The sequence below is a fragment of the Cladophialophora psammophila genome (assembly GCF_000585535.1).
Source record: "Cladophialophora psammophila CBS 110553 chromosome Unknown aczJe-supercont1.5, whole genome shotgun sequence".
NCBI classification, from domain to species: Eukaryota; Fungi; Ascomycota; class Eurotiomycetes; order Chaetothyriales; family Herpotrichiellaceae; genus Cladophialophora; species Cladophialophora psammophila.
This window is the reverse complement of record NW_006912926.1, coordinates 44137-59319: the sequence shown is the minus strand read 5'-3', so window position 1 is coordinate 59319 and position 15183 is coordinate 44137. Positions and strand designations below refer to the sequence as shown.

Genomic DNA, 15183 nt, shown 5'->3' with positions numbered 1-15183 from the left:
CATCCCATCCATCATTTTCTTCTTTCCCTTTTATAGAAAATCATGGAAGAAATCCCAATCTTCAGAGCTGCGAAGCGGAGGAAGTTCACACGCTTCCAGCAAGAACCATCTGAAGAATCCGCCACCACCACCGCCGCTCCCAAGACAGACGATGCGCCCTCTGCGGGCGGAGACGAGACTCGAGACGATGATGGGGACGAAGGCGGAATTTCAAGTCTGATACGTGCACGAAAGCACGTTCGAAAGGCTGTATCGGGCGTCCAATTCTCAAATACGAAGGTCATGCAACGAACGGATGAAACCACTGCCACAGAGGCTACCAAGTCAGATCAGATCGTCGACAAACCTATAGACATTGTCCACCGTTTTGTCGGAAGTACTGGGCAGGTTGTTAATGTTGATGAACATATGTTCGTGGCTCCCTCAGAATTCCCCGGACCTGGAGACATAGTTGGCTGACAAGATAAGGGTTGCGTTCATAGACTCCGAAATGGCTAAGAGACGCAGCCATCTCCTTACTTCCTCAAATGCTTCGCAGGAGAACTCGGAAGAGGAATCAAATCACAGTTCTCCATCATCCGATAGGCCGGTTTTACCAGTCCAGAAACCATCAACAACCAATCCAGCATCCACCCGTCAGTTGGCCGAGGTCGACTTGGGTAATTCTGTGCACGATAATAATCTGGCCCGCACGCAAGCTGCGCTTGAACGTGTCAAGGCCGGTCAAGCTCCGGTCGAAGAAATGGACAAACCACGGAGGCCGCGAAAACCACGTCTAGGACGGGACGGCAAACCAATGAGGCCACGACCCAAGAAGCGAAGGAACAGCGAAGACATTGCGCGGGACGCGCTGGTGGAACAATTTCTGCATGAGAATAAGATTGATCTGTACGATACGAACTCTTCAGTACCGACAAGTGGTCGGCCACTGGTTGGCGAGGTCGCAGAAGAGGGTGACACTGACGAGCGCTTTGCTGAGCAATTCCGGCAAGATTTCATGGATGCAATGGCGGAGAGGAGGAACAAGAGTAAATATTCCAGTCAGTCAAAGGGAACAACTACTGCGGAGCCGAGAGGGCCGAAGCTGGGAGGGAGCCGAAATGCAAGAGCAAGGATGATGCAGCAGCAACAACAACAACAAGGTCAAGCGGGAACGAAGAAGTGAGAGAACAATGGCCGACGGTGCGGCACAGGATAATGATGATGATCGCCTGCGTCCCTTAGGCTTCTAGCCACACACCGCGCAATCGAGAGCTTGGTCCACGATGTCGTAACGAAGGTTTCAACTACCACTGTTTGTGCCCATCTGGTTTCGCTGCCTTTCGCCGCCCTCCGTATCTATTACCATCGTCGTCGGAAAGTGCTGATAATCATCTTTTCAAACCCTGTTGAACCGAAACGGTCTGCGTCGTGGTCATCTGAGTCATGGGGCGTCAACAACAGGTTGAATGAACATCCCGGAGCTGGAAGCGCAGCGAGGCCTCGATGTAATCTGCCCGGCCCTCTGTCCTGCCAGTTTGTTGTGTTGGACCTTCTTCTCCGCTACTTGGCGCAAGGCGCAAGTCGAAACGGTGAAAAAGAAAAGGTTTGTCCAGAGGACAGACTGGAAAGGTTTCAAAAACTGTTGTGCTCATCCAAGAGGACCAGACTTAAGATGTTCCAAAATCTGAAAGTGGTTGGCAGCAGTCAGAGTCTCATGTTCCAAAGATTGATGCGCTTGTCCCAGACGACAAGACTGAAAAGGTTCCAAAGATTGATTTGCGGCACCTCAGAGAAACATCAGGCGCCTAATGTTTCTCACAAGGGGCGTATATGAACCAAAACACATCTTGGCAGAACGCTCAAGAACGTGTGCACAACAGTCTGTTGAACTTGTTTGACAGGAGGAAGGAAGAAGGAAGAAGGAAAGAGGTTCGAAAGGAAAACACAGGTGATATACCGTGAGTAACTCCTTGGCGGTCTGGGACCAAATAAAGTCAGGCTAGTTGCACTAATTCTGCCATTGATCACTCAATCTGGATATGATTGACGCTGGCAGTGAATAGCAGATCAGAAGGGGGGCCAGGATCTTGGATGGGGTACAGCAGAAGCGTTATTGTGATTGTTGTTGATGAAAATAATAACCATGTCATTTGGCGGTGGTCAAAATAAGGGTGTCACGTGACGAGGCTGAGACCTGCATACTGGCAAGATACTGGGTACACCGACCCGACTCGCCGACTATGTGGAGGGAGAAGATGGCACTCAAGACTCAAATCACACTCCTGCTCAAATCTCTTTACTCACCCACAAATACCCCGGGTATGTGTGTACTGGCGACGGGTGTGAATGGGGGATTGACTTGACGAAGGAAAGTGACAAAGCAGGTCAAGATCTTGCCACGGAGGTGATTAGTACGCGGTGACGCGGCGCTCGCCCTTCGCAGTTCACATCAAGCCCAAACGAGCCCACAAGTGGCACGTGGAAGCAATTAGGAGGCCTGCGGCTGGTATCTGCTGGGATCGCGCGCATTGAGCACGAGAAGGAAGGATGCGCTCAAAGCAAGGAAGAGACACCGGAGCTGCTATCTGGTGAGACCACACTTTGGTTTGAGCACTTGGACCTGGTACAAAGGCTGGATGGATACTGCAGTGGAATCTCGACGCCATCCGCGCCTATACCAGAGCCATGGAGCATCAGCCTCAGAGATCAATGCAGGGACCTGGAGGTGTATCTCAATGTGAACAAGGCAGATTGGACTTGCCAAGAGGCACCTGCCACTGCTGGAGGACTCTCCGAATCTTCAATATCTTCACTTGGCGAGGAAACAATAATTCATTCTGCCACACCTTTACCACTAACACCTTGACTGCCAACACCTCTACTCAGCTCGGCGAATTGCTCCGCTTGGCGAGTGTGAACAACGCTACTTGACCGACTTTTTCACTTCGCTCTCTCGTACAAAATGTGTCGTCCTTTCTTATCACCATCGCCTTCTCTTGAGGTAACTGTGCTTGCACAAGACCCTCAAGGGAAAGTGAAGAGAAGTCGTCTGTAGACTGAGTATATAGAGGACTTGAAATAATTTTTTTTTTAAACAAAGCGTACTCCTTCTGTATTTGCTCCCAAGGTGTGCTGACGTGACTACAGGAACGCACAAGAGTCGCCCACGGAGCTACCGACATCATTTAGGAGACACGATGTGAACGATTCGGGCGACCGAACCCTCCAACGACCGACGATACAAGACACGCGAATCACACAGAGATTAAGATGAACGCAGACTTGACATATTCACGTCACTTAGGCGCTCCGTCACATTTAGCAGCTGGAGGCGGTGGTCAGTCACCCAGGGCAAGCTCGAGAGATGCTCAATGGGAGGAGTGAGTAGATGGATAGCGTCTCTCAGCTTCGTGGACGCACGACAACTTGAGTAATGAAACGCTCCATTTTCAAACAGGTCTCTTTCAAGTAGAGGTCTCGCGTGCTTGTTTTCATATGGAGCTCGACAGACATGGTGCACGGACCTCGACAGATCTCATTGTTCAATATCGAAAGGTAGGGACTGTGAACAGTCCCTCGATGCCTGTTCCCTTCCTTGACTTTCTCTTCCATTTTGCCCCTCCCTTGCCAGTGATTCGAGAACCGCAACACATGCTACCAGGTACAAAGTAAACGACATGGATGAAGTATACAAAAAGAATCAAAGCATACATGCGACTGCGGAGACTGGGACATCTGAGAACCCATATAGACGGGGATTTTCAACTCCTCCAACGCCTACGCTAGCTAAGACATTTGCATTTTCAGTGTAGTTTCGACGGTGAATGTATGTTGTGGTGGCGGTAGGGAAGACTGCAGAAGTCTGGTTGCCCCCACTCGGTTCGAACAAGTTGTCCATAGCACTTCCACCGGTTTCTTGTTGACATTGGAAAGCGGGTTCGAATTTAGAGTCTATGCGGTTGAAGTTCGAAGCAGAGAAACAAGAGAGAGGGGGACCGTGGGCGAATGAGGGCGTCTCAATCAACGCCAGCGTAGAGATCGACGACGATGTTGATGGCTCTGCGAGGAACAGGTTAGCTATCCTGCTCTGATGGATGCCTCTGATAAGGAGAGCCCTTACGCAACCAAGATTTCCGCAGCGATGAGAATGATAACTACAGCTCGTCAGCGGGACACCCATTCCTCGGGTCGGACTAGACTCACCGATCCATTCTAGCACTTCACCGTGTCGTCTGCTGCCTTGTTCTCTCAGCACCGCAAGTAAGTCTGGGCAATATCAGCAATCCATACTCCAACACCTCATCATCAACCGTTGCACAAGGTTAACACTCACCGGCAATGACATCCAACCGCTCTGTCAACAACCCAACGCGCTGCTCAATTTCTAAGTAACTCCTGACAGCCGCATACACGGGTTCCAGATGCGGTTCCGACCACATCAACTCGGGAGAATCCAGAACGGAACCCTGCAAGTGGATATTAATCCGCAGGATAAACAGCTCTCCAATTTGCATATTCAGCTGGCGTCTAGTCAAGTTGACACTGCCGGTCTGGGCGATCAGCGCCGGTAAAGGTGCTGTTGTTTCGATAGTCTCGCTAACGAGGTCCTCAAATAGACTCGTCTTGACGGACTGGGACAGGGCGTGTGAAATGGCCAGTTTGATCATATGATTCCGTGGCTCCCGTAGAGAGATGAAGTCGTTGTATATCCGGGCTTGGTATTCCTTCGTGTAGTAGAAGTTGAAGTTCTCGGTTTGGACAGATTCGGTAGGTAAGGGCGCATCACTAAACTTGGACATATCATGGAGAAACCTTTGCTCTTGTTGAACCGTCATGCCCCAGATGACGACGGTGCCGTAGTCAAATATGAAGATTTCGGGTATGTGGACAGTCGTGGAGAATTCTGAGTCCGACCGTTGACGCATCGCATCGCTTTCGGTTTGGCGGAGGTCGGTCGAAGAATGGCTGGCAAGGGCAGTCAGGTCTGTCGTTGTGTTTTCTGTTGTTGCAGCTGTACCGGTCGGTGTACTCAGCTCTTCTTGCAGGTCGAGGAGGTGATCTCTTCTGGCTTTGTTGTTGTCTTCCACTTCCACCGCGCTATCTGAGAACCGCCTTTCTCGGGGCGCTATTCTCGGGGAAGCCATGACTCTTGCAATCCTCTCCTCGACTGGACTTGAACTTCTGTCCCCTCCTTTGTTCTTCTTCTTCAAATATTCATAGTCGTAGGGGCTATAGAGACATTCGTCGAATAGCTTGGGGTTGGCACCTCTCGTCCTCGATCTCGACTTCATGAATTTCATAATCCCATCAAGTCGGTACCCCTGTGCCATACAGTATGCGGTCACTCGAGGCAGCCGATCCCTGTCCGCCTTCCCCAACCTAGCGGCATCCCTCCTGGCTGTGGGGTCTTTTATTCTCGTGAACTGAGAATACACATCTCTTCCACTTTCCTCATCTCGTTCTTCGTCACCAATGTCCGGGTTGGGCAATATCTTTAATTTCTCCGTGGTTTTGGTCGTCCTCTGAGCGCCTGCTCTTGGAGCCGCAGTGAATGGCTGTGTGGTCGGTAACGGGGCTCCGTGGCTATTTCTTCTGCGCAGTTTCGAGTTGAATGCACTCAGCATGGGCGGTTGTTCTCGAACTGCTTGGTTGGAGCCGGTCAAGGCGGCCGAAGGACTTTGTACGGGTCTCAGAACTGCAGAGGATGTGGCCCCGGATTGGGTGCTAACAGATGCCAAAGGGTTGAAGGTGACAGTCCTTTGAGTGCGTAATCCAGGGCGAGATGGTGACTCGCTGGGAGACGCATGCTGTGGAAGTAGGGGAGACGACTCGCTCGCTGTGGTCGCCATGATTCCGGCCGGCTCTTGACAGCAGAGCTCGTCACACAGAGACAGGGAAAGAAAGTAGAGTAGAAGAGGTTGTGAGATCCGGCGCAAAATGCGGAGTAGGAGATGGGTGGACGAAGCTGAGGAGCCAGCGGTGGTGGTGTGCTTTCGAAGTTCGAACTTGACCACCACATGGGATGAGGACTGGTGGCTCTCTGGCTCTGGGTTTGCATCATCGTTCACTGCTGCAACGCCAACCGGGCAACTTGGTGAGCTCCCCGTACAGCCTAGGGACCCGTGGTGCCGTCAACTCCACCTGCGTTTGCTTATTAACTTTAGGTAGTTTTCTTCCGCCAGCCGAGCGGGAGTGAGCCTGCAGACGCACGTGCAAAAGGGCCATTCAAGCATTTCTCCCCTAGACAAGTGCAACACCACTTACTTAGGGAACTCGCAGCAGCAGCAGCAGTAGCAGCAGCAACAAAGTCCATCGATCCAAAGCAGAACGGTAATCTCACCCCCGACCACTTATGCTAATCGTCCTCGCCAAGGGTAAACTACGATCTGGCTAAATATACACAGCTGCGTCAGAAACCCGCTTTTTCCCCCCAACCGTTCCCTCCAAAACAAATGTATCGAATAGGTCAGCCAAGGGTCAGTCAATAGTAGTATGTCTCATCAGGTGTGCGCCCACCAATGTAGGCCGGCTCGCTCCCACGGACGTAGATATCCTCGAAGAGGATCTTTTCCGTCGGGTCCGGAGGGGCCATCTTCTCTGCCTCGGTGACCTCTCCATCCACGTCCTCTCGTGCCTTCTTGTCAATTTGCTTGAGCTCATCCTCTGTGCACACGCCCCAGTCCAGAATCTTTTGCTTGAGCCCGGCAATGGGATCATTGGTAGATCGCATCCGTTGAATTTCTTCTCTGGTTCGGTACGTCGTTCCTGGGTCCGACATGGAGTGGCCACCATAGCGGTATGTGACATATTCAAACACCAAAGGCCCTTTATCGCTGGCCGTGTATTCCTTGCCGTACTGGACCGCCGCTTTGACAGCGAGCACGTCCATCGCATTGATCTTGAGACCCGGAATGTATTGACCTCGCTTGTAGTATTCGGTCAGAGCTGACGACCGAGCCGCCGAGGTACCCATACCGTACTTGTTGTTCTCGCAGCCGAACAAGACGGGGAGGTTCCACAGTTTGGCCATGTTGAAGGCCTCGAACACCTGGCCCTGGTTGGAAGCGCCATCTCCGTACAGAGTAACCGTGGCAGTCTTGCTGCCAGTGTACTGGTGCGCGAAAGCAATACCAGCACCCACAGGCACTTGAGCTCCAACAATACCATTACCGCCATAGAAATTTGGAGCGAACATGTGCATCGAGCCTCCTTTTCCGTAGGCAATCCCCTCTCGTCGCCCTAGGAGTTCCCCGATGATGGATTTGACAGTGCCGCCACGCATGAGCGCGAAGCCGTGGCATCGGTAGGCAGTGATGACAGCATCATCTCTGGTGATGGCGTGTTCAATACCCACAGCGACGGCTTCTTGACCGGTTGACAAGTGGCAGAATCCTCGGATCTTCTTTTCCTTGTACAATCTGTCGGCGGCCATTTCCATACGACTGTTGTTGCGAGAGTCAGAAATCCCCTTCGCAGTTGCTTGCCGTTCTGTTTGGCTTACCGTATAGCTACCATGTCATAGTACATCTGTTTCAACTCCTTCTTCGTCGTCTCGAGAGTGTACGAGGGAGGATCGAGGTTGTAGGTTTCGAAACTCTCGTCGGAGAGCTTGACGGGGAAGGGCTTATCATCTTCCTGTAGAGCATTGTCAGCTCCTCCTCAAGTACAATCAAGTGCCGAGAAAGAGAGGGTGCGCCTTGCCTCGGGGACATCGTCCTTTTCTGCATGAGAGCTGGCGGCATCCGTGGTGACAGTCCGTCGAGCAAGCTGATACGCTTGTCTCTTTGGCAGCGACTGCAGGCCGAAGCCTCTTAAACAGGCCCTTGAAAGCATCTCTGAAGGGGATAAGGAAGGAGAAGAGATGCAACAGATTCAATGGGGGCGCCGATGAAGAGAAAGTGGATGGGAGTTCCGTCAAGCTGGTGCTCGTATGTTGGGAAGGCCGAAAGGAGCGCTAGCGTCCTCCAGCGGAGCTCAAAAAGGCGTAAAATGGGGAACCCGTCGCCGACACCAGTTCCGGCGCCTTCCCCCCCCCCCCAAAAAAGTTATCCCCAAAAGCCCTTGCGTCAACACTCTACAGCAAACCCGGTACGGAGTATACGCAGAAAGCTTTCAGGAGCCGTCAACTCATATTATCATTTGCTTGCCCAAAGATGAAATGCCTGCCGCTGTTGCACCTATCCCGATGCCTCAATCCTCAATGCCGTATCTGCACTATGCTACCTCAAAGAGACGAGGGTATCACAATCGCAAACCTTGATGGCTCAAATCATTCCCACTCCCCCTTCAATTTTGGCCAACTCTCTCAGATGGCAAGGCTTGTGAAGGCCTTATCGCTTGTTCTCAATTCGCTCATCCACGGACGGATATGGCTCTCATCAACAACCTGGTCAATATGCCCCCGGCCCTACCAACCCAGGTTGTGCGCCGTACCCTCCTCCAACTCCGCCCTGATGTCCTAACTGTCCCGGTTGCTGCATCGTCGAGCTAACATGGGCTCTCCCATGTCCAGCGTAGTTTGGCAGATCCGAGAACCACGGGTGCCTCAGAGCATCCTGTGCGCTGATTCTGTTCTCCGGTCTCAGTTGCAACAACTTGCCTAGCAGATCGAGTCCCAACTGATCGATCTGCGGCAAGAGAATCGCCAACGACTGCGTAGCATAGGATGGAAAGTTGCTCTTGTACTCGGGCAACTGAGAGATGCCAGGCCATGTCCGCTCCGATGGCGTACCCATCAGTCTGAAAATCTTTTGTAGCTGGTCCTCGTTTGTCGTCCCGGGAAACAGCGGCCGGCCAGTATACATCTCGGCCATGATGCAGCCCGCTGACCAAATATCGATGCTCGTGTTGTATGTCCTCGACCCCAGAAGCACGTCCGGCGCTCTGTACCACAGCGTGACCACCTCGTTGGAAAAGGTATTGACGGGAATGCCAAACGCTCTCGCCAGGCCAAAATCCGCGAGCTTCAGTTGCCCTTTGGTATTGATCAACAGATTTTGAGGCTTCAGATCGCGATGTAGGACTCGGTTCTCGTGACAGAATGCTGTCCCTCGGAGCAGATCTTGCATGAATCTCTTGATGGTGACATGGTCGAGTTGGCCCCTATCCCCCCGCGCGTCCATATACTTTTTCAAGTCCTTGTCCATATATTCGAAGACCAGCATGAGCTTGTTCTCGGTGTGGATGACATCGTGCAATGTGACTATGTTTTCATGTTTGAGCTCCTTCATCAAACTGATTTCTCGGATCGCCGTCGACGGCGTGCCTTCTTCGGAGTCGAGGTGAATTTCTTTCAGAGCCACAAGTTCGCCCGTCTGTCGGTTCCGGCCCTTGTAGACGGTGGCGTAGGTTCCCTCACCCAGCTGGGGGTTGAGTCAGTACGGACGACTTCTGGTGCGCGGGGGTTCAGACATTGATGAACATACCTTCTCCAGCTGTTGGAACGAACTGGGATGCCTCCTGTCCATGTCCGTGGGTAATGTTCGCTCTTGTTGGCTTTCTCGTCTGAAAGGCGGGGTACCGCCAGAGAACAGCAGTGAGGCTGGCGAGATGACCCGCTCAGCAAGTTGTTGCGCAGTAAGCCTCTGAGGCTGCGGGCGAGATCTTTGCTGAGTCTGAGCTTGGGACTGGGACTGGGACTGGGGATGCTGTGTCGATGTAGTCGAGGAGACTGAAGTGCGATGAGGAATAGATGTGGAACGAGAAGACATGACAAGGGAAACAGGGGAACCCAGGCCCAGAAAAATGAGAGGCAGCGCTTTAGGATTTTACTAGTATTGGTTGTCGCCGGCGACGATCGTCAGTCTCGCCTCTACGCATCAGGCCAAACTCCAGTAAAACGCGAATCATTTGCCACGAGCGGCTAGAAGGAGCATGCCAGGGATATCGGTTGCCTGGCTATGGGCAACTTGGGGCAACTCTGGGTTACACATGGGTGACAACTTGTCTTCTGTACCTGTAAATCTGTGCTTGGGTCCGGGCGCCTGCCTTGCCCCGCCATTCGCTTATTGCTCGTAGATTCCAGTGTCTGCAACTGGCCAGGATCCAGAATCTCCGTCGCCGTTTCTTGCTCTGTCCGGTGGCACTGGTGGCACTGCTGGCTGGCTAGACTGCGCACGAGGATCAGAAATATTAGTTACCTCGGCGCTTGTGCCTTGCTATGAATAGGCATCTAAACAGCCGCCCTGCTTCAGCCTCGTCCACCCTTGGTCCATGTAGAGGCTGTGGCGCACTTCAGCGCAGTCTAAACAAATTGGAGTCACTGCTTGTATGCTCATGCTAATGTTTTTAAAATTAAAACATAGGTATTATGTTTATATCATGACTTAGTCTCCGGCAAGGCTGACCTGCAGCCTTGCCCAAAGAGGTTCATCCATCCTGACTGGCTTGCGCCCATCCGTACTCTTGGTCGGCACTGTAGCCGGCGTCATTTCTTGCACGCTGGACTTTTATGGTACAACGGTATTTCAAGCCTCGCCTTTTAGTAAAGTACTAGGTCGCTCCAAATATAACAAGCAGTCGTAGTTGCCGGCGGTACGTGAGAGAGGGGTATCTTCGAAACAAATCATTCATATGCAACTTTTTTTTCAATGTCGTGTCGTAGCAAGTCGTCTCATGTACGTCGTCCGTAAGGCCGCCGGGGCAACTATGGTGTGGAATAAATCAACGGGATACCTGAGATAGGTCAAGGTCAAGCTGTGCGTGGATTGCTGGGTGATGGCTGAGGCTGTTTTCTCCCTCCTGCTGTAGCCAGCGTCGGAACAACCGGCTCACTCATTGTTCGCCGACGTGTTTCGACGATTGGTCGTTGTGCGTATGCGATAAGCATCTTGAAACTCGATCCTCGACCCTTACATTCTCCCAGAACGTTTTTGTCGGCAAATATGCTTCTGCCGAGATTGCCATCGTTTATAACGCTGGCCTCAAAACAATGCTGCCACCACGTCCGCGCCGTCCTTGACACAATCTTTCCAATGCGGAGATCCGCATTATCTGACCGATCGGAAAGGAGGTCATTCAAAGAGAGGTTGGCTCCTCTGCGACCTCGACCAAATGTCATCCGCGGAGACGCATCTCCTGGCCGTGCGTCACCGGTCCCTCGCCTTGGGAAGCCATCCGATCCTCGGCTCGAGCGCGATGACGATGACGAGTCAGAAGAGCCTGAGGGGCGACCTGCGACGGGTACTCCTACCACGCAGCGGCTGATGTTGGTGAACCCCCGTGAGCCTAATACGCTCTGGACGTTGTCGATGATCGGCCGGAGGCTGATCTGCTTGTCTGCTGTCGTCATTCTGAACTTGAGCTCTCGGACAGCCCTCCGAGTCTGCACACCCATATTCACGATGTCAAGATCCAGGAGCATCAGCTCCAAACACCCGCCTGGCTGTAACACTCGCTTGCATTCGGATATAATGTTCTTCATCTTTGCTTCTGCCATGGCCGGGGGGAAACGAAAGACGACAACGGAGAAGAAATCCGGTGGGAAAGGAAACTTTTCGTAGAAACTCGATACTTCCGCTCGTCGATGGTTGTCTGGGGCATGCTGAGAGGGTCTTGACGTCTTCGTCCCTTTCGAGGTGGCCTTCTCCTTGAGATCATGGACATATGCTTTTTGCGCCTCATAAGTCACTGCACAGTATATGGACCAATCCTCGTTTCCCAACCCGTCGATGACGAGGATGTGGCGCTCAGCGTACTTATCGATCCCATCATGAGCGGGCGAGAATAGAACTCGCCCAAATGACAACCATTTGGCCACCATGAGCGAGGCATAGTGCAGCTCTGACTGAGCGACTGGGTCTTTGCCTCGTTGTACAACATCAAGCAGAGTGACATTCTCTTGGTGAGATGGTTCCAGAGGCACCTCAGGCTCACTTGTTGTCGTGGTTAGGCGCTCGAGGGAGCGACCTGCCGTAGATGTGCTTAGGCGCTCAGAGAGTTTAGTACTATGTCTTGGATGATTTTCGTATTCGCTAAGTAAATCGCGGATTGAGAAAGGCGATGCAGGGTCGATTGAAGAATGCAAGGCCGAAACGATTCGTGATCGGCGCAATCGAATGTCCTCCCCCACGGTTCGTTCAGGCATTGTAGGCGGAGGAAAGACAACTGGAGGCGTAGCTGAAGTCGCCAGGGCTTGTGCGAAGACAGGTTTCTTCATGCCAGGAATAGGAAATTCTGACAAGATCGGATCTGTTTGTTCTTCCTCTGGGGGTTGATCCGACCGCGCCAACTGTGGAAGAGGTTCGAGACGCATTGGTCCTGATTTACCTTGCTGTGCCAGGGCCTTTACACTCCTCCTGCTTCGGGAAGGCGACATGACATGGTCAATGAAATCGTCGTATTCATTCCAGACCTCGTCGATGCTAGGATTAGCTGGTAGGTAGGACTCTTGCTGCAGAGTAGGTCCTCCAGAGACGGGACCACTGGGTAGACCTGGGATTAACGGTGGTCCAAGCATGCTCAAGACTTCCTCCGAGCTACTAGAAGCGGAGACTTCCGATGGCTGCCTCGACGGGAATCGTAAGAATTCTGTCTCTCCCCAGACCGGAGCACTGGCAGGTTTGGCACTATCCACAACAGCGAATGGTCTGCTAGGTAGCACATCGGTGCTAATTTGGAGTGGCATAGACGTCAGGGCTTCTGAGGCGCCCGACACCGCATAGGGATTCTCGGTAGGGTTCCTGACGAATGGTTGAGAAAATGACGTCCGGCTAGGTTTATGCTGTCTCTCGCTCCGTGGTACAACTGGCGGGATCCTTCCAACTCGGATAAGGCGCGGTGGTCTTTGCGGTGGCTCCTCCACCTGCACCGAAACTGGCTCGATCGAACTCCGTAACGGCACTGCTGGCGGCGACCTTGCAAACGATTGTGGTGGCGATATTGGTGCAGTGGGGAGAAAGACGCTATCTTCATGTATGGAGGGTTCCGGCCAATCCTCAGCGAAGTCTGCTTCGTATCCGCCAATTAATGGACTGACTGCGGGCGAATCAACCACCTGTGAGAGGTAATCCCCAACATGCTCAGGTGGATTGACTTCACTCTCAGAATCCATAACAGCATAGTACGGCATAGGTCGAGGGACAGGAATCGAGGAAACGCTGACTGGCATCTCCTCGGGCGAAGACGAGGATGCGCCAATGGGTCTCTCGGGTTCTGGCTCCCGTTCCTTCCTTCGAAATATATTCCATCTAAGCCTCCTAGACTTCTTATCCTTTGGTTTCTGCAGAGCAGTATCGCCGCGGCTAGGATCAGTCGTTGTGCTAGGTGTAGAGGTCGGAAAGGCGGAAGAACGGCTGTCGTCTTGGCTGTTAATATATAAAGGTGCTGAAAGTCCTTCTGTCCGAATCGGGGTCGGGAGATTGAAACTCTCTGTATCGTTGCCAAAGCGTTGAGATCGACGTATTGCCAGCGTAGGGACACTGCCTTGACTCGATACTTGATCCCTGGCGACATGCGGGCTGTCTTGGAACGAGTGTTGACCGATGGACGCCTGAGACTGCGAAGCGGCTCCCCACATATCTAAGACGGGAGCTGGTGGAACGGAAGAGCTCTCATATAAGTCGAGTCGAGTCCCAGAATTGCTCTTCATGCTACTGCCGGAGCCGCCGATGATAGGTATAGGCTTCATTCGACTAGCTGCAAACTCATCGAGATCAGATTGACTGCTTCGATTGTGGCGACTGCTGCTGCGGCTCTCCTTACTCTTGGATGAGAACAAAGGGACCCTTCTGGTGCTGCTCACAGACCTTTCGCTCTCGCTCCCTCGGACTGAACCACTCTCTTCAGATGTCTTGCGGCCTCTTCTTCCATATTTTCCATATCCCTCATGGCCTGTCCCAGCCGCGGGCCCTTTCCGTTGCAGCTTCCGAGGTGACTTTTCGACTTCGACGGCTGGAGACTTGGTTCGGCGACCAAACAGTCCGAAGCGAGAAAGCTTCCCTGTGCGGCCTGGGGAGCTTTGTGTTGCGATTTCCGCATCCCGAGGGGTCTTCGGACGAGCTTCCATAGGCGCAGTCCTCTCTTGGACCTGCGTGAATTCAGTCGGCTGACGTCGATTCTCGACACCCCGACGTGATAAATCTTGATTGTGACGCGTAGAACCCCGCCGATAACTGTCAATCGCGCCAGTTCTCTGATTGCTCAAGGTCTCTGCGACTTGTCGGGCTGCTCCGGGAGGTACATCGCGCAACGACTGCTGGAGATTGGCATGAGCACGTACAAGAGTGCGATGCTGCAACGACTCTCCGACACTTCCCAGATCTGGCTGACCTCGGGCTGCCAAGGGGCTGCGTTCTAAGTCCAATGAGGAAGGTGTAGCTTCCTGCTGCGGTCTCACGCGTTGCCTGTCGCTCTTGCTGCTGCTCCTGCTCAAGGAATGTTTCGCAGACGAAGTCCTGGGGGGTGGAGTAGGAACAGGCGTATTCAAGGGTGTATTCCTCCTGCCAGACGACTTCATAGACTCTTTTGAGCTTGCGGGCCATTCACTCGCAACAGATGGAGGGAGACTCTCTGGGAGAGCTGGCATCTTGGGGAGTTTTTCGCGTTTGCCTGCAGGTAGCGGGACAGTTTGTGACCGAATGGCGGAGCCAGTCACCGGGACTTGCTGCACGATACCAGGGGATGCCGAAGACCAGGAAGTCGGAGTCGTCGTTGTGGTGGATACACTCCAGGGACTCGGAGAACTGGAGAAACGAGTTGATGGACTGCTGATCGAGCTCGCAGATTTATTGAATGCTTGCGGTAGTTTCGTCGACGAAGCCGCAAGAGCTTGCAGTTCTGGAATTAATCGAGACGGTAGTTCGCCTGTGCGAATCGCTGTATTTGCTCTCGGCATCACTATGCCAAAGATAGCATCTTGATCAACATCCAAGGAAGATTGTGCGTCACTTAAGGGGCCTAGAGGGCGAGCTGGTCTCCTGCTACTGGAGGCTTCGTCTCTCCGTCTCGATCCCTGAAACGATTCCATGAGTAGAGGAACCTCCTGCGACATTGAATCCGAAAGTGCGTTCGACCTGCTCACTCCAGCAGAGGCGGGAGCATTCTTCAGAGTGGTAGCAGAACGGTGGGAGGGGTTTCTTGTTGCTGGCCGTGGAATGGCTGTTGGTCTTTGACCGGGCCTTTCACCAGGACTCGCTGAAGCCTCCCTCATAGGGGGTGGTGAGCGTGAAGCCGGACATGTACTTGCGGTGGGTCGGGTCGAAT

General features: G+C 52.8%; 5 protein-coding genes across 5 annotated transcripts; 1 reads left to right on the top strand and 4 right to left on the bottom strand.

The window, feature by feature from the left end:
- Positions 1-42: 42 nt before the first annotated feature.
- On the top strand, positions 43-1165 carry A1O5_03677 (uncharacterized protein; the record flags this gene model as incomplete). The annotated part of the gene is made up of 2 exons (XM_007744288.1): positions 43-410; positions 469-1165. 2 exons carry the CDS (start codon positions 43-45, stop codon positions 1163-1165), a joined length of 1065 nt encoding a protein of 354 aa, XP_007742478.1.
- A 3139-nt stretch (positions 1166-4304) lies between these two features.
- Positions 4305-5831, bottom strand: A1O5_03676 (uncharacterized protein; the record flags this gene model as incomplete). Its single annotated transcript, XM_007744287.1, has 1 exon — positions 4305-5831. The coding sequence occupies one exon, from the start codon at positions 5829-5831 to the stop codon at positions 4305-4307; it is 1527 nt and encodes a 508-aa protein (XP_007742477.1).
- Positions 5832-6463: 632 nt separating this feature from the next.
- A1O5_03675 (pyruvate dehydrogenase E1 component subunit alpha, mitochondrial) lies at positions 6464-7815 on the bottom strand (the record flags this gene model as incomplete). The annotated part of the gene is made up of 3 exons (XM_007744286.1): positions 6464-7424; positions 7484-7617; positions 7693-7815. The coding sequence occupies 3 exons, from the start codon at positions 7813-7815 to the stop codon at positions 6464-6466; spliced, it is 1218 nt and encodes a 405-aa protein (XP_007742476.1).
- Positions 7816-8372: 557 nt separating this feature from the next.
- Positions 8373-9692, bottom strand: A1O5_03674 (CMGC/CDK/CDK5 protein kinase; the record flags this gene model as incomplete). The annotated part of the gene is made up of 2 exons (XM_007744285.1): positions 8373-9344; positions 9408-9692. 2 exons carry the CDS (start codon positions 9690-9692, stop codon positions 8373-8375), a joined length of 1257 nt encoding a protein of 418 aa, XP_007742475.1.
- Positions 9693-10672: 980 nt separating this feature from the next.
- Positions 10673-14506, bottom strand: A1O5_03673 (uncharacterized protein; the record flags this gene model as incomplete). Its single annotated transcript, XM_007744284.1, has 1 exon — positions 10673-14506. The coding sequence occupies one exon, from the start codon at positions 14504-14506 to the stop codon at positions 10673-10675; it is 3834 nt and encodes a 1277-aa protein (XP_007742474.1).
- Positions 14507-15183: the final 677 nt, after the last annotated feature.